Genomic DNA, 18,538 nt, shown 5'->3' with positions numbered 1-18,538 from the left:
TCCTTCCAAAATAAACATTATGCATTACTTAGACCTGCAACAGGTATGCATGCAATGAGTAATTAGCTCTTTCCATTCGTTTAATCCTAACCGTCCAGCTAACTGTGTAACTTTCCCTTGCTTCTAAGGTCAGCACACCCCAAGTCCAGTCCAGTATCATGGCACCTAAAACCATGACCTAGGCCTTCAACTAGATGGATAGTGAGATGGAGGAGATATCAAGGAACAGTTGCTTTAGTTTGGGATGACCATGGGGGACATGAGGAATAAGATGATCTAAAGACAAGAAGGTTGGAGGTGAACACAGAAGCAAGCAAGGACATGGCTTTTTAAAACAGTTGGAAAGCAATACATATGGTCAAAGTTTACGAGGACTCTATAGTCTTATAAGAAGTGTCTGGAAGCTACTGCAATTTGTCAAGTCAATAATCTTGAGCAATTCGGTTAGGTGTGAGTTGAACAAATGTACATTGTCAAATGAATTATAGGTTTTTGTAGCCATAAGCTTCCCAGTAGGCCACAGTGGTTTTGTTTCCAAGAAAACCAGGGTGTGAGTAAGAAGAAGGTTCATTGTCAAATGAATCATGGGTTTTTGTAGGCCACGGTGGTTCTCTTGGAAACACTCGAAAAAGTACACACATGCTCCTCCTCAAATCATCTCTGCAGTCCACTGTTGAAGTGTGAAGTCTTTGCAATCTAAGATGGCCACCAGAAAGGCATGGTTTCCACTAGTAACCACAGCTACAAAGTCAAAATTGACTATATCGTAAAAATTAATGAAAACTAAAATGAGCTATTTGGTCTTAATTTAAGGTTAGGGTTAGGCATAAAGTTATCAGTGTGGTTAAGGTTAGGGTTAAGGTTAGGTTAAAAATCATATTGTAAGAAGATACTTTTTAGAAATGGGTGGGGTTTATGACTTTGTGGCTGGGGTAACTAGTGACGACTAAAAGTCCTGTGCGTGAAGACACACATGGGACTGTGACCAATTGAATCCAGATGACAGCCCTGCAGTGACGCAAGAATTGAACATAAACAAAGAAAGGTGACATTGGGAAACCGTTACAGTGTCCGTCTTCTTCAGCAACTTCAACAAAATCTTCTAGAAGAGTCATTGTCTAGAAACGTGTAGATGCAGTGCAGTCTGCAGACAGATCGTTGGATATGGAAGGAGATGAAGAGCACTTTGAAGTGTGTGAAGATAAATGGAGAGAGGAGGAGAAGGAGGGGGTCTGATTACACTTGAGTGATTTACAGTGGGGACCAGAAGAGGCTGGTGGGAGGAGCTATAGGAGGACGGGCTCATTGTAACGGCTGGAATGGAATGAATTGAACAGAGTCAAACATGTGGTTTCCATATGTTTGATGTGTTTGATATGGGTTCAATGAGCCCGTCCTCCCATAGCTCCTCCCACCAGCCTCCTCTGGTGGGGACATATGGAATTCATTGGACTCACATCTGCCTCACCTTACTTTCCTCTATTACGGTACCATGTGTTTACCATGAAGAGGCAAATTAGGCTAGGGTTTAGGGGCTAGGCACTCTCCGCTAGGTCGGAAGAAACCGGATGTTTCCGGTTTTCGGGGATACAGTATTTTCAACCTAACTTCCGTTTCCCCTGAACAAACGGATGTGGGGACTCTGCTCAGGAGTCTTCTTACGCCTGCCACGTTAGGTTAGGGGTTAGGGGCTAGGGGTCAGTTTGGGATTCAGCATAGGCTGTTTTATAATCCTTTTCTGGCCCACTCTAAGACCTCCTCACTTTTTCCGAGGCCCTATTTACGGTTTCATGCTGCAGAATGATAATCGGCAGCTGGCTCTGGCTGCAGACACATTTTTTTTTATCATAATGTTTTCCACACACTTTCTTTACCATTCCAGGAACCTTTTGTTTTAACTTGTATCCACTTAGCTTTTTACAAGCAAACAGTTTGTGCTGGCTACTATTAGTGAGTCTAGTTTGCCATCCTAACCAATAGGTTGTTTGTTAGTAAGGGAAAGGAGGAAAGGGAGGTGGTTGTTTGGTGGAGAGGGGGAGAGGGGGAGAGGGGGAGGAAAACAACAGGTATATATGGTGCCATGTGTCCTTTGTGAGGCTTCACATCCTCATTCAGGCACAGGGCGGACTTCAGTATCCCAGGCTGCACTGGTGCACCTGTGACTGGTTAGGCAGAGCCCATAATTCTCGGATTCCATGCCTTAAAAACCCATGTTGATGCCAACGTCGTTTTATACTACAGTGTGACTTCAATTTGGGCAGCTGCCTCCCGTCAATCCGGGACCACAGACATCTGAAGAAGCAGAAGCTTCCCCACCCCTTTCTCTCGCTCTCTCTTTCTCTCACTCTCTTTATCTCCCCCTACCCTCTCCCTTTCTCCCTCGTTCTCCTCCCTCTCCAGAGACATCTGGCTTTTGAGCAACCACAGTCTTCTTACCTGCTGACCTTCCATCCCACACGTAGAGGGAGAGAGAAAGAGAGAGAGAGAGAGAAAGGTAAGAGGAATGTAGTGTTCCTGCTCGATTGTCCCTAGGTATTTGGGCTTTCCCTGCTGGGATTATTAGCTATCCCAGTCCCAGCTAAACTCCGGGGGAGGATTGTGTGTGATACAGGGTTAACTAGTCCAGGGAAAGGAGCGGAGAGATTTTAGTACTTCAAAGTTATCTGATGCTTTTCATGTTGCGTTGGACAATGTGTTGTTCTTATATTGCACCATGGCATGACTGCATTTATAAAAGGAATGCACTGTATTGATGCACAGTATTGATGTGCACAGTATTGATGCACTGTATTGATGCACAGTATTGTTAGTGAAAGTCTTGTTAGTCAAAGGCATTAGTGTGTTTGCATTTGCAGTATGATATTATCATGTGATTACATGTCATACTTTAAATCAACACATTGAGCTAAATCATCTTAAAAGTGGCAATATGTTAGGATGATATTTATTGCCTTTATTTGTGGAAATTATAAAGTGTTTGTTCACTGAAAAACCTGCCTTGTTGGTTCATAGACAGTTCTGAGTATTTATAGTAGGGATCTGCCTCTGGTTTAAAAGATATTTGCAGTTCACTGGCATTACCAGATTGCTGCTTTAGGGTGAATCATTAATAGTTTTGGTCAATGAAGCTTTTTCCTCTCTCAGGGGACCCTAGTAGCCTGAGAGGAATGTTTCTAACTTGGAATCTGTAACAAGTCCATTCTTTACCAGTTTACGTCGTCTACCATGCAATCGAAATGTAATGTATTTAACTGTTCAAATAGAGAAAGGCTCCAAGTTTGTTCTCTGTAGATTTTACATCAAAGTACCACTCAGGATAATAGTAGATAATACTATTTATGTATGGAATGTTCAAGATGCGGTAGACAAACTTTTCCCGTTTCACTTGTTTTTCTTTCCATCTTTGTCTCCATTTCTCCCTCTGTCTGTTTTCCTCTCCCCAGTAGAGCTATGTTTCACCTCCGTGTCCCTATCTTTGCCGTGCTGGTCAGCCTGACCGTGGGTCAGTACGATGACTACGACTACCAGCCAGCCTCCCAGTACGGCCCGTCCAGCGCCAACTGTGCCCAGGAGTGCGAGTGCCCCATCAACTTCCCCACCGCCATGTACTGTGACTCCCGCAAGCTTAAGTTCGTGCCCATTGTGCCCTCAGGCATCAAGTACCTGTACCTGCAGAACAACCTGATCGAGGAGATCAAAGCTGGGGTCTTCGACAACGTCACGGCTGACCTCCGTTGGCTGGTTCTGGACCATAACCAGATCACCAATGAGAAGGTGGCCAAGGGAACCATTGACAAGCTGACCGGCCTTCATAAGTTCTTTTTCAGCTCCAACAAGCTGACTGAAGCAGTGATCCCTCCCTCCAAGTCCTTGGACGAGCTGAAAATGATGAACAACCAGATGTCCAAGTTCCCCGCAGGGAGTCTGGCCGGCATGCAGAACCTGACCTCGGTCCACCTCCAGAACAACGAGCTGACCTCTAAATCTCTTAACGGGGTCTTCAAGGGCCTCAACTCGCTGGTGTCCATAGACTTGACCAACAACAAGCTGAAGAAGCTGCCCTCAGGCATGCCCAGTTCGCTGGAGACCTTCTATGGTGATTACAATGAGATCAACAGCATCGCCGCCGGTGACCTCAAAGAGCTGCCCAAGCTGGCGTACCTGAGGTTGGCCTACAATCAGATGACAGATGCAGGGATTCCAGCAGGCGTGTTCAATGTGACGAACCTGATTGAGCTGGATCTGTCCTACAACAAGCTGCAGTCCATCCCTGAGATCAACGAACAGCTGGAGCATCTCTATCTGCAGGTCAACAGGATCAACAGTGAGTGATTTTCTTTATAGTTCCTATTTTTTTCCCATTCGCTTTTCTCTTCTCTCTCTTTTTCTCCATTCTCTTTCATTTTACATTTACATTTTAGTCATTTAGCAGACGCTCTTATCCAGAGCGACTTACAGGAGCAATTAGGGTTAAGTGCCTTGCTCAAGGACAGATTTTTCACCTAGTCGGCTCTGGGATTAGAACCAGCGACCTTTCGGTTACTGGCAAAACGCTCTTAACCACTAAGCTACCTGTTCCCCCATTCTCTTTCTCTATTTCTTCATTGCAATTACAAAAAAATCTAATTCAGTCATATCCATCCTCAAGTCTATACTGTCTCCAGCAACTGTCAGGTAATCGGTGTAGGAAGTGTGCACACAGTAGGAAATGATGAATCATGTATGAGTCAGTTCACTAAACCCCTTCCCCCCCTTCCAGAGTTCGACCTGGGGAATATTTGCAAGTTCTCTAGCCCGCTGAACTACTCCAGACTGAAGCACCTGCGTCTGGATGGGAACAACATCACACACGCCGACCTACCCCATGACTCCTCCAACTGCCTGCGTCAGGCATCTGACATCATCTTCGACTAAGGACCATCCCCTCATCCACGAGTCTCCCTCTGTGACCCTCCCCCTGCACTCAGATTATATGCCCAATATGTTTCTTTATTCTAAGTGGAATGTTAGTGTGGATAATAAAACCGAGTGACAGTGTTTGCAACGACCCTAAATACGTCTCCTTCCCCCTACCGGCGAAATTGAGGTCACCCCTGCCAACTCATCGGTAGTCCTTTCTGTAAACACAGACTTAGAAATAACAAACCAAGAAAGGTTAGAAAACCCTGGAGAGACCTTTTATTTTGCAATGCATCATGGTCTTCTCATGACAACCATAGGGTATTTTGGCCATAGCAAATGGCTGGCCTTGTACCAATAGTTTTACCCAAATCGGCCACAATATAATGTAACGGTGCCTCATAAAAAGCACTTCAACTGTACTTGTCTGTACTTTTTTCAAAAAACTGATGCATTTTCTTGTGCAAAAGAGACAATATAGGAACTTAGTGATTCCTAAATGACGTGCTTTTGATGAAAAAGCAGCTCACACACTTCAAACATTCCAAAGTAGTGGCACGTTGTTTTGAGACAAGTACATTGAGGAATATTGGAATAAATATCACTTCCTCTATTTTATGTTTGTCTGTTTGTTATTATGTTTTTTAAAGGCTTCTTTTATTTAGTCAGTACACTCCAAGAATCATATTGCTGTGCAAAAGACCTGCAGGTAAGGAATAGGAGTATCTAAGAGAGCTGTGTTGTGTATTCTGGTGTAATGTCTACTGGGGAAATATTGAACAGTGGAACACTTTTGGAACCAAATTAAAGCTCATATGTCATGCCAAAAGCTATGGCATATTACCCATCTTTCTGTATGAATGTTTGGGGGAAAGTAAAAATAATAATCCTTATTGACAAGATTAATAGGCTTGACACTGAATAGCTCTGCTGAAGTAATTTACTGTTATTATGCAGTTAAATAAGAGTCAATCGCCCATTCATTGCAGATCACTGTTGTTATGCCAACATTTATACAACATTTGCATTGCTTGCATGCATCTCATGGTAACTATGTATGATAATAAAAGCTAGCATTTTAAGGTTACCTTGTTTGCCATGTTTGATATGTGCTTTTGCCCGTATAGCTTTATCAGAATAACAACAATTTGTTGTGACGCTAACTTCATCTTGCTCTAATGTTGTGGCAACGTTGGCAGAATGTCATGTGCTATTAGGGCAGAGTATATCACAGGAGGTTGGTGGCACCTTAATTGGGGAGGATGGACTCGTGGTAATGGCTGGAGCGGAATAGGTGGAACGGTATCAAATACATCAATCACATGGTTCCAGGTGTTTGATGCCATTCCATTTGCGCCGTTCCAGACATTATTATGAGCCGTCCTCCCCTCAGCAGCCTCCACTGGAGTATATCCGGATTTATTCTCATCATGGCTTTTGACTCAGTAATCACTGGTGAATTTACTGTGAGGACATAAAATACATTTGAATAAACTACATTTCCAATACTCACGTGTGGTAAATGCTTGTTTTAAACCTATAATACTCAGCAGATGATTAAAACAAATTACTACATTTACCATATACTGTTTCCTGAGGAAACATACACAAACCCCACTTGAGATACATCAACTGTTACTTACACTTTTGAAATTGTTTGTTTACCTGTTCAAGCTATGAAAACTTTGCTAAATGCAGAAATGCTCATACAAAGACTTTAAGTACACATTTGTGCTGTTCATGATGGATAAATAAGGCCTAATATTCTGATACACTGAATACCTCCTATAAAGAGGCGGGCTCAACATAAAGCAGGCATAATTTTAAATTATCACCAGTCCGATACTATACTTTCCAGTGTCATCTCTAAAGATTCATCCTACTGTATTGCTCTGGGCTCGATGAGTCTTGACATGAAGCAGAAACTGGAGGCTCTGTGTGTGATTAATCAGGGCTTGCAGCATGCTTCTCAAGTGGTCTCTGTAGTGTGTTAGCCTTTTGGCGTGACCATGAAGGCCTTGAATCAGAGTCTGGGGACTGGAAAGAGAGAGAGAGAGAGAGAGAGAGAGAGAGAGAGAGAGAGAGAGAGAGAGAGAGAGAGAGAGAGAGAGAGAGAGAGAGAGAGAGAGAGAGAGAGAGAGAGAGAGAGAGAGAGAAGAGAGAGAAGAGAGAGAGAGAGAGCGAGAGAGAGAGAAGGAAGAATGGGATCTCTCTCTAGTCTCTTACCTCCCAGGCCCTACACTGACACATTTATGTTGCGTCTTACCATTATCTGAGTGGTTTGTGTTTTAGGGGTTTATGTGTTGTGTTTGGGCCTGCACCACGATTGTTGGCAACTCTCTTCCTGCAGGAAATGGGTCTTCTCCCAGTGTCATGCTGTGTCTCTGCACATGAATATCAAGTGGGACATTCTGATCTGTTGCATATTCTCCTTGGTTGGGTGGGTGGATGTAGTGCTAGTGCAGGCATGTAGGGATACATGTAGAGATCCTATGGTCCTTGAGGGCTGCAGGGGTTGCAGGGTTTGACTGGAAACCAGAGCTGAAATGCTCAATTGAGGTAGCTGTAACTATCCACACAGTTAGTTTTGTTTGATGTAATGATGTGTGTTAAACAGGTTTTTGGTGTTCCTTACCTAATGCTGAATGGTGATTTGACAGAAGGATGCCTGTAGCTTAATCAACAGTAAGTAACGCCAAACAAGTCAAGCAGCCACCTGGGTGATGCTTGGTGGCCATTTTGTGAAAGAACACTCAGTGCTTTGAGAGTAATTTGTGCAGTGTGCACCACCTCCAACACAGGATCACAACTAAAGTATGGCCCAGTGGTGATTTTCCAACAGAATTACATAAACACGTAAACCAGTGCCAACGTGTTACCAACAGGTGTAAGCACAATGGAGAACCATCATGGAGGAATCTACAGATGTTTTTGCAGATGTAGACAACCTCTCTAAAGTGTCCAGGGTGGGTGGGACTGGGGGAGTCCATTTGGGATAGGAGGAGGAGATTTTCAGGGAAGAGCTGAAGGATGAGCAGAACCAGTGGACTAATGCGTTTCTCACATTGTACCAAGCTGTACCAAGCTGTAAGCCCACACACTTCTCCTCATCTTTTCCACAGACCAGACATGGCAAATTCCTGACGCAGACAGTCCACAAAAAAAGATATCGTCCAGAGTGAGGAACAACAATGCTTCCAGTTCAAATGCCGAGGCTGAGAAATCACGAAAGTGCCGGTGTTGCGGAAGGGATACTTTAATTTAAAACATTTACTCCCTCACATGTGGAAATATGCATCTGTTGGTTTTCTTGTGTAATTATACTTAAGACATTTCTGTTTTAATATGTCGTAGGAGTGAACTGTTAGCATGCTGCCTATCTAAAGTCGTATTTGGGATGGGATCTGTGCTGGGATCAGTGGTGTCGGACCGACTCGGTCATGCCTAATTAGAGCAGACACTTTCTACAGGCTCCAGGTCAGTTAATTAGCTTTAGCGAGTATCACTGAACGGGTTGCCAGACGTTCCGTTTTTCCGGCCTGTTACTCGTAATAAGATCCCACGGTTAGAGTCAATCACACCTTGCAATTGCTCCTCTTGCACAAATAATATCGTTGAGAGGGCTATATTATATATGACACAGTGGTTTTCTTTCACTCTAGGTTGAGTGCTATTCTGGCGGTGCTTCTATATGTCTAGTCACTCTAGAATATTCCTGGATATTCTTTACCCTAAACAAGAGACCTACCTCAAAAGACGTCCTAAGGAAATTTGAACCAATTTAGGCATGGGTGGCAGGATTTATAAAACTCCTATCATTACCTAGATGACATGTATCATATTTGTCTTTACAATATTGCTCACGTCTTACTGTGTTGTTGCACAACCATTCTTACTGATCCCAAATCAAATACAATTTCCCCCTCTTCCTCCTCGCCATTCCTTCGTTGGAGAATAGCTTGGAGCTCGTGCTGCCATGTCTAGACAATAAAGCCCTTCATAAAGCCATGGCCCGCACTTCCTCTCCTCTGCTTTTGGAAATGTTTAATGAAAGTTTAATCAGCTGCCTGGCCAGGACGTTCGGCTCAAAGGCCCAACCTAGGGCCCTTCTCCAGCTTTTCTCACTCTCCGCTTTCTTTCCTCCTCTGTTCCCTCCCTCCTTTCTCTATTTTCTCTGTCTGAATAGTCTATTCCAGGGATCATCAACTAGATTCAGCCATGGGACGATTTATTTATTGAGCAGATGGTCGGGGGGCTGGAACATAATTACAAATAATTTGTAGACAGCAAATTGATTGCAAGAAGCCCAAACATATATAATATTTGAATAAAACAAAATCATTTGCTCAGAAAACTTGGGGTGCAAGTTCTCCCTACTCTCTTTCCCATATCCCTCTATTCTCTCACCCCCTCTATTCTCCCCCTTTCTCTCCCCACAGAGAGCAGGATCCAGATGTTGGGCTCAGATGTCCCCTCTCTGCTCCTGTCCTGCCCTGTTTATCACACAGAGAGAGAGAGAGAGAACGGAATACAGAAACAGAGGGCCCGAAGGGATGGAGAGGGAGAGTAGAGAGAGGGGTAGAGGGCTGCAGTGTTAACCCTGTCAATTTTATTTGTGTGCGTGCGTGCATGTTGCTCTGTGTGTGTCACTAAGTGCCTGTGAGTGTCAGTCCTCAGTAGCCTTACATTCTTGGTTGTCAAGGTGCCTGAAGGATTCCCTAAGCTCCACTCAGTCCTGGACTGACACTATGATAAACATGCTCCCAGGCCTGTCTGCCTAAATGACCTATGGAGAGGTCATGTGCATTGCTATGGCGATGATGATGGGGTACAGGCTGACGTTCCAGCTAGGGCTGTGACGATACCAGTATCGCAATATTGTTTCCATGGCAAAAATGAAAACACAAAGCAGACCAAACTCTTTGGTCCTTTAAAAACCTGCTGTATGTAAAATATTGTGTGATATAGCTTGGAAAATAAATGTGACTGGATGACAACATAATGATGTTTGTTTCCAACATTAGGGCTATTTTCCTAAAGTTAAATCCGCTTAATGTGTTGTTTCCTTGCCACCATACTAAGGAGTATCGCGATACTGGTATTATCCTGGCCCTAGTTCCAGCACAGAAGCCAGGGTTAACATTGTCCATGCCACCTATGAGTGAGGGCTCTGCTTTTTTAACCCCCGCACCCCCACCATAGCACAGTGATGACTTCAACTCTTTCACAAAAGAGAAGACGGAGAGGGGAGAAAAAACTGCTGGCCTGGTGAAAAGACAATCTCCTCAAACCTCTACCCCCACCCTTACCCCCCCCACACACACACACACAGCCCACTCTCTGCTCCACCAGTGGATGTCAAAGGTACAGCCTTGAGGGAATAATATTAAAAACAATACAGAATCTAATAGGGCTTTGTCTCTCTCCTCCTCGGTTGCAGAGGGCCACTGAGGCTGTTACAGCACTGTGGACCAGACCCAGAGAAGAGTACTGGAGGACCAGATGACCACTACTACCCCTGAGCCAAGCATCACCTGGCCATACACTACCAACACATACCGTTTGGTGAAGCAGGTATTGTTTTTCCTGAGTAGGGGTGAAAGGCTAAATGGGGTGGATGGGTCATCCTTTCTTGTTCTTTTGGGGGGCATTATTTACATCTGGGGAGATTGATAGAAGTATTCTGGTCTTTACCTTTGATCTTGTGCTGCGTGCCAGTTTCTGTTCCAAAAACAAACAATGCGTTCAAGAGATCTGGCAGTATTTTGTGCAGTTTGCTGCAGTCTTGCAGAGGTGTGTCATTCAATTAGAACTAAACAAGTTTTTGGCACAAGTGTACTCCCAGATTGTTTTGTTGTCTAAATGTCTTCCTTGAAAAGTAGATTTCACCTATGCTTATAAGTTTGTTAGTGGAAAGAAATAATGCAGTGACAGATTAATTATGATAGCAGTGTAAGAGTTTATAGAAAAGTTTGTGGTCATACGCACAACCTTAAAAACGTAGGTGCTGGGCTAAAGAATTAAACTAAAGAACAGAGGCCCGCATAATGAATATGCTCCCAATTTACCACCTTTTACTGGCAACTTTTCGATCCAACACGGATCTGTGTCAGGTCATTAGAAGATGGTAAATTGAGAGCATATTCAGTGTGCGGGCCTCTGTTCTTTTCAAGGGGAAGAGTTTCTTCCATAATCAGTCTCTTGTAAATATCCATAGATACTATTGGAAAATCTGCAGAGATAAAAACTGCATAATGTTTGATATTCCAATGCCAGACATAGTTCTGTTTTCCAGAGCCTTGTATTCTTATGTAAACACAGGGCTTGTTTAACACAGCAGTGGCTTAGCTGGATGTCTTCTGCTCAATGCTATAGGGAAGTCAATTGCATTTCAGCTCAGTCATCAAGTAGAACTGAACCCAAATGAAGCCCGTGCAAACACAGACCTTTAAATAATTAACATAGCTGGCTTTGACTGGAAACCCCTTCCAGGAAATTCATATTATCATATTCCTCCACATGTTTCCATTTAGATTGTCAAACAGGGAAGTGGCCAACATTTGTTTTCAATCCTATTTTGTTTCATTCTGTAACATAGTGAGAAGCCCTAAGTCAGAAGAATATGAAAACTTGGTTGTCGCTTTGCCGTTAATTCAATAGTAGGGCTCCCGAGTGGCGCAGCATCTCAGTGCTTGAGGCGTCACTACAGACCCCCTGGTTCGATTCCAGGCTGTATCACAACCGGCCATGATTGGGAGTCCCATAGGGCGGCGCACAATTGGCTCAGCGTCGTCCGGGTTTGGCCGGTTTAGGCCGTAATTGTAAATAAGAATTTGTTCTTAACTGATTTGCCTAGTAAAATAAATAAAAAAGTAATGTAGTTATACTAATTAAAATCCTAATGGATGGATTCCCTTGTGGTGCATATCTGCAGTCTAATCTTTCATTTGATTAGAGAACTCTGATTTCCATCAAGACAAGGTAAAAACATGACTGAAATATTGCCAAGTAACTGTAGTGGGTCTGCAGTGCAGAACACTTCATTAATTGTTATTGTGTGTCGATTTCATGCACATTTCTCATGACCAGTTTTACTATGTAGTTACTGCTGATGTGTAAGTGTCTCTAAAGAGAAACAGATGTTTTTATATTTTATTTGATCCTCATTTTACCAGTAAGTTGACTGAGAACACATTCTCATTTACAGCAACGACCTGGGGAATAGTTACAGGGGAGAGGAGGGGGGATGAATGAGCCAATTGGAAGCTGGGGTTGATGTGTGGGTGTGGAGCACTTATCTCTGGCAATGACTGCGCCTTTTTCCATCTTTATTGATATACCAGCTCTGCTAGACTACTACCACTATAGAGCGGTGGGCGTATGCCGAGGCTGTCTATTCACGAGTAAGGTGTTTTGTGATGCAGATAGAGGTCAAACAAACTGTAGACCGTTATCTGATAGCATGTGAGATGGGATGCCGTATATGCCAATGACTGATTGGATAGTATTTTTTATTTTTGTGCAGATACAGATACTGACATATTTTGGTTATAAATGGACATGACGTCAACAATATGCGTCACTGATTTGCAACTTCTAGGTTTTGACAACAGCTAAGTCTTTTTAGGATTTTTCTATTTTTTAGTGAAAGCAACATGTACGGTACTGTCTGTTCCCATTGAGGTAACAGACCCTGTGAGGAGATGGGCGCCATGATTGACGCACAGTCACTGTTCATTCAGTACCTTGCCCTTTACCCTTTGACCCTTGATGTGTAGTCAGTTTAAATGTGTTGGGGATTAAAGGTAGCTGAATTATTTTAAGGGATTAGAGTCTTGTTTATACCTCTCGCAGCTCCAGTGTTTCCATTGTGTTGAGGAGTGACTGTAGTGTACGTTAGCACCTTGCCAGACACGAGACAATCCCTAATGGTCTCTCGCGGCTCATCTTGGATCAAGGCTAGCTCCAACCTGGGACAAGCCAATCAGATGGGATTATCCCAAGGTATTAGGTGGGCCTATGGCAGCGTCAAAGGAAATGAGAATGAGCTAAACAAAATAACCTACCCACCCCAACTTAACTAGCTAGCCCAACCCCAATGCTAACTTGACAACACTTTGCCAACCCAGTCTACACCTTTTAAATCCCCTTATTTTTACTCTAACCCCACCCCATTAAGTCTCAAGTCTGGACAGACCAATGTGTACTTAATTGTAGTGGGTTTGATGTCTTTTAAGGTCAGAGTCTAATTTTGTCCGATCGTGCTAGAAGATTCTTGGTGGGTCCGCATCAGAGAGGATATGAACAAATCAGAATAATTAGCATAAGCCTATTTGTTCCCACAGTGTATCATTTGCTTGCAGTTCTCTGAATTCCAATTCAGATAACTGCAAGGTCTGAAATACATTTCCAAAGCCATACGTTGTGAGTAGGGCAATCCAATTGTTGTGAGTATATCCCTTATCGTGCCAACACAAGGAGTCACTGTAACCATATTTCTCCTGGGTTTTTATGGCTAAGTCACTATTATGAGGAACACGTTGGATTGCTATCACACCATTCTGCACAGAAAGATGGGGAGAAGACGTAAATGTGTTTCTTTCAAACAGAGTGGAGTCGTTCCATTCAGACATCGCTGCCTGATTAGCGCTAAGAACATTAGAGATCTCAGCAGGATATTTACCTGAAGGACATAAACAGAGAGATGGTGCCTAGTGCCAACCGTGGGAGAAGGGGGAGTGCACAGAAGGGTTAGGGTGGTTTCATAGTGAGAATAGGCCCGTATTAGCCTGATTTTGAAGTGGGCCAAGTCTTGAGGCCTCAGCTACCACACCGCCGCAGGCTTAACAGGGAAAATGTCACTGCATGGATTATGACCTCTGATTACAGGCCTCTGATTGGCCGAGAGGAACTACAGTGTAACTGTCAATGAAGGGTTCCCACCAACTGAATGAAGGCACCGATGGTACAAATACAGGGGACGTGAGCGGTGTTTCTCTGAGTTTGGGACTGCAGTTACTACCACATTTCTTGAGCAAGGCAGAAACAGGACGCAAAGACAGACTTTGGAAAATCACTTGAACTCAAAGGTACGTGTGGTTCTAGTGGACGATTGAATTGGGTTTCCAGTTTGGGGGAAAGTAGGTATAGATGGGACTTTGCTTGCAAACTAATGGTATTTTTCAAAGGCAATGTGAGTTCAGTTTTGGGAGGTGACCGTTGGGGAACATTGGCTGGACCTTTATTTGGCCATTTTCTGCATTCATTTGTACTATACTATAGGTAATCTTGCACTGAAAAGCCACAGCTTGTGAATGGCTTTGATGCTTTGAAAGAGTGAGGCTCTGGAGAGATTCCAGTTATGGTCTTTAAGTGGTTATACAGCAGTTTGCTTAACAGGTATATATCTATTTAACCAGTTGTCAGTTGGAATTTCACATTTGACAAATGTGATAAGTAGAAGTAACTTATATGCCTACTTTCCTGACCTTGGCCACACTAAATACTAGCAGCTCTAATTATGGTCATGTGGAAAGTTTAACTCAACAGTTGTGTCTCTAAGGTTAGGGGCATGGACACATGATGTTCCATAGTGGGGTGGGTTCAATGATCTTTGGCCCCATACAGTGAGATACGAGGTGCCAGGGGCCCCAGAACCAGGTGAGGTGGCCACGTCTTTGATGTGGGCCCAGCCGTGGCAAAGCCAGGCCTGTTGAAAATGAGTTCCAGACCAATGTGTGGAGCAGACACCAAGAATTTAAACCAGCACCAGATGACAGTTGAGAGGAATCAAGTATTCTGGGACAGGATGGGTGGATGTGCTAAGGCAGAGTTTAAGTGCCTCTGAGTTGTTGTCTGCCTCTGTCAATCTCTTTGTCACTTTGGCTTCCTGTCTCACTATCATCCCCAGTTCCTCTTTTCTCAATGTTTTGCCTCTTCTATGTGGGTTAATTCCACTTTCTCTTTCATGATTGCATGGAGAATTCAACTGCTTTTATACGCATCTGTGTACTGCATGCATAAATATTTGCATACAGTACACAGGCGCAGTGGTCTAAGGCACTGCATCGCAGTGCTAGCTGTGCCACTAGAGATCCTGGTTCGAATCCAGGATCTGTCGTAGCTGGCCGTGACCGGGAGACCCATGGGGCGGCGCACAATTGGCCCAGCGTCGTCCAGGGTAGGGGAGGGAATGGCCAGCAGGGATGTAGCTCAGTTGGTAGAGCATGGCGTTTGCAATGCCAGGGTTGTGGGTTCGATTCCCATGGGGGGCCAGTATGAAAAAAAAAAAAAAAAATGTATGCACCTCTGGATAAGAGCGTCTGCTAAATGACGTAAATGTAAATGTAAAATGTATGGCATTCCATGGCTAGGTGTGTTGGTGGGAATTTTCATTCATTGCCAATGTCAGGTTTAACAGATAGTGCTTAGTTCACAACACAGTCAGGTGGATTTGGTCTGCTCTGTGTTTTACTCCTAAAGGAACACCCAACCCCAGGCCAACCTCAACTGCCTCCTGCATGTGCCGATTTTACAGATTAGCTTCCAGTCAGGAATATTCGTGTAAGGCCATTAGTTGACCTGGCACTGCATCCTGTCCTTAAGAAATCTTATAATCTCCCATGGACCCAGTGGACAGCTGGCCTGACCACATGATGTGCCAACGCTCATTAACTTAATGTATAATCGAATGCTAATGACCTTCGCGTTAATGCAGGGGGATTGAGGCTAGCTATGGCTAGTTTGGGCTAGCCAATGGCTACTCGGAGCACAGGGCTACATTGCTAGAGATCTGAAAGGAATGGCAATGTTTTCAATAAGGGATTAAATGAATGAGCCACCTGGAATCGTTGTTGTTTGCATGTGAATGAATTTAAGGCAGCTTGATGAACACTTCAGCACTTAATGCACCATGTCCATTGCAAATAAGCTTATCTGTACTTGAAAGCACTTAATCTAAAATAAGGTGAGAGGAATCGTGACTCGCCTAAAAAAAACAGGATAGGTCACAATGTGGTGCTAATACCTAGTCCTCAATCCGGTCCATGTTGAGTTATCTGATCTATCTGCGTAGTGTTTCTGTTTTCTTGGAACATGCAGAGATCTCATCATCTGTGTACAGTGCCTTGCAAAAGTATTCACCCCCCTTGGCGTTCTTCCTATTTTGTTGCATTACAACCTGTAATTTAAATGGATTTTTATTTGGATTTCATGTAATGATCATACACAAAATAGACCAAATTGGTGAGGTGAAAAAAAATGTGTGTTTGTTCAACCACGTGCTTGAGCTTGTCTTCAGTGTTTGTGTCTGTGCCTGTATTTGTGTCTGTGTTTTTGCATAAGAGTCAGTCTCATCTCATGTGTTTTCTCCCTCCTCTAACCCAGGCTGAGTGTTAAGATGACGCTTCTCCTGGCCCTTTCCTCTCTCCTCCTTCTGGTCGGTCCCGCTCTGGCCCAGAGCCCGGACATGTCCTACGAAGACTACATGGCCCAGGTACAGGCCTGTCCCAAAGAGTGCCGCTGCCCGCCCAGCTTCCCCAACGCTGTCTACTGCGACAACAAGGCGCTGAAGCGCATCCCCACCATCCCCCCACACACCTGGTATCTGTACCTGCAGAACAACCTCATCGACGTGCTGTCAACAGACGCATTCCGCAACGCCACGCAGCTCCGCTGGATCAACCTAAACCGTAACCGCATCACCAGCGAGGGCATGGAGGAGGGTGCCCTGGCCGCCATGCTCCGCCTGGTTCACCTCTACATGGATGACAACCTGCTGAGCTCTGTCCCAGCCAACCTGCCCTCCAGCCTGGAGCAGCTGCGCCTCTCCCGCAACCGCATCTCCAAGATCCCCGCCGGGGTGTTCTCAGGTCTGGATCGGCTGACACTGCTGGAACTGCAGGGGAACAAGCTCCAGGATGACGCGGTGACCGAGGTGAGCCTGAAGGGCCTGAGCAACCTGATCCAGATCAACCTGGCCAAGAACCAGCTAACCACCATGCCCCTGGGCCTCCCCATCACCCTCACCCAGCTCTTCCTGGACAACAACGCCATTGAGAAGATCCCCGCCGACTACTTCAAGGGTCTGCCCAAGGTGGCCTTCCTCAGGCTCAACCGCAACAAGCTGGGAAACGATGGGTTGCCCAAGAACGTGTTCAACATCTCCAGCATCCTGGACCTGCAGTTGTCCCATAACCAGTTAACTCAGGTTCCTATCATCCCCTCAGGCCTGGAACACCTCCACCTGGACCACAACCAGATCAAGAGTACGTTTTTGACAGTGTTCTAGTTTCATTGATACATTGACTGACTGCCTGGATGGTTAACTGATGACTGGTTTAAAATCCAGATAATTATATTATTATAATCAGTGTAAATTGTCTTTGATGAGTTGGAGTACTGTTTTGCTAAGATGGTGTATTTGCAATTGCAGGTGTAAATGGATCTGATATCTGCCCTGTGTCAGCTGATGCTCTGGAGGACTATGCCACTGAGACCGCTCCTAAACTCCGCTACCTCCGTCTCGATGGCAATGAGATCAAGCCACCAATCCCCAGAGACCTTATGGTGTGCTTCCGTCTCCTCAGGTCCATCGTCATATAAAGAAGACACTTCCACCAGCCAATCACATCTAGCTATAGTCTCCTGGATCCAAGGGCAGATGATTACTAACGAATGGAAGTGACTATGCTAATCTATATGGACTTTTGATCTGTGGATTTTACCATTTGCATAATTATGTTGAAAACCACATATTAGACGCTAGGGTTGGGGTCAAATCAAACTCTGTTAATTTAAGAATGAATGCAATTAATTGGTCAATAGAAAATAATGGACAATTTTAAAATCTTGAATTGAGTCTCCTGAATTGGCAGAATGGGAATGGAATTGACCTCAACCTTGTTGGGTGAAGGTCACCTGACAATATGTAGATAGTTTGATTGGACTGCACTACTGTCTTCTGACCACTAGTTGTGCCTTATGTTAGTCCTATAGTCACAAGTGCTTAATGAAACAGTGCAGTATGGATGAGTGTGCTGTGTTTTTCTGAAACTCTAAAAAAGACAATAATTGACTATGACAATGTGATTGGGATGAGATAAGAGGAACATTGTTTAGAAACAGAATGTATTTAAGACATGTTGAATCTTCTGACGACTCATTGTCCTCATTCTCTTTCTTTGAATGGAAGAGAATCATTTGTGAATGCTTAGCCAAAATAATACTTTTGAAACGTTTTCTACTGCTCCTTTCTGATAGAATAACTCGAGTTGATATCAGACTTGAAACCAAATGAAATGCAAATTATTTTATTTTCAAGTTCTCTGGGAATATGAATATGTTTAGCTAACTTTAGACACATGCAATTCCACAAACATGCAATTGTTTGTTCTTTTACATTAAGGTAATTTATTTAATTGTCCGTTTTTTTTGTTGAAAAATCTAAAATCATTCACTGAATTCTTGATCACTGTCTCAAATGTGAAATTCCATTTTTTACTCAATGGGTCAATCTTTTTGTAGTACTGTCATCTGACATATTTAGGAACTGCCAACACAGTTTTGGAATGCTTACATTTTGTTCAGAATATGTTGTTGTGAATTCCTTTTACAGTCTCAGATTTAAATAAAACACATT

The 18,538-nt window shown here is 43.9% G+C and overlaps 2 protein-coding genes across 4 annotated transcripts; both read left to right on the top strand.

The window, feature by feature from the left end:
* The first annotated feature begins 2,122 nt into the window (after nt 1–2,122).
* On the top strand, nt 2,123–6,407 carry lum (lumican). Of its 2 annotated transcripts, none has more exons than XM_045212873.1 (3): nt 2,123–2,494; nt 3,447–4,324; nt 4,760–6,407. In XM_045212873.1, exons 2-3 carry the CDS (start codon nt 3,451–3,453, stop codon nt 4,912–4,914), a joined length of 1,029 nt encoding a protein of 342 aa, XP_045068808.1. In that variant the 5' UTR covers nt 2,123–2,494; nt 3,447–3,450; the 3' UTR covers nt 4,915–6,407. The 2 variants fall into 2 exon arrangements, with proteins under 2 accessions (XP_045068808.1, XP_041717331.1); XM_041861397.2 differs by having other exon boundaries at nt 3,444–4,324.
* A 3,916-nt stretch (nt 6,408–10,323) lies between these two features.
* LOC121555435 (keratocan) lies at nt 10,324–18,538 on the top strand. 2 transcript variants are annotated; one of them, XM_041869289.2, is made up of 3 exons: nt 10,324–10,473; nt 16,285–17,165; nt 17,333–18,538. In XM_041869289.2, the coding sequence occupies exons 2-3, from the start codon at nt 16,298–16,300 to the stop codon at nt 17,500–17,502; spliced, it is 1,038 nt and encodes a 345-aa protein (XP_041725223.1). In that variant the 5' UTR covers nt 10,324–10,473; nt 16,285–16,297; the 3' UTR covers nt 17,503–18,538. The 2 variants fall into 2 exon arrangements, with proteins under 2 accessions (XP_041725223.1, XP_041725213.1); XM_041869279.2 differs by lacking the exon at nt 10,324–10,473 and adding an exon at nt 13,841–13,988.

Source organism: Coregonus clupeaformis, unplaced genomic scaffold, assembly GCF_020615455.1.
Source record: "Coregonus clupeaformis isolate EN_2021a unplaced genomic scaffold, ASM2061545v1 scaf0058, whole genome shotgun sequence".
Classification (NCBI taxonomy): domain Eukaryota; kingdom Metazoa; phylum Chordata; class Actinopteri; order Salmoniformes; family Salmonidae; genus Coregonus; species Coregonus clupeaformis.
The sequence above is the reverse complement of the archived record's forward strand: the minus strand, read 5'-3'. Positions and strand labels throughout refer to the sequence as shown.

What these genes read in the sequence shown, in the direction of transcription:
- lum (XM_045212873.1), top strand. Translation starts at nt 3,451, where the DNA reads ATGTTTCACCTCCGTGTCCCTATCTTTGCCGTGCTGGTCAGCCTGACC. An exon ending in GCAGGTCAACAGGATCAACA is followed by an intron (nt 4,325 to 4,759) that starts GTGAGTGATTTT and finishes CCCCCCTTCCAG; the next exon opens with AGTTCGACCTGGGGAATATT.
- LOC121555435 (XM_041869289.2), top strand. Translation starts at nt 16,298, where the DNA reads ATGACGCTTCTCCTGGCCCTTTCCTCTCTCCTCCTTCTGGTCGGTCCC. An exon ending in GGACCACAACCAGATCAAGA is followed by an intron (nt 17,166 to 17,332) that starts GTACGTTTTTGA and finishes TTGCAATTGCAG; the next exon opens with GTGTAAATGGATCTGATATC.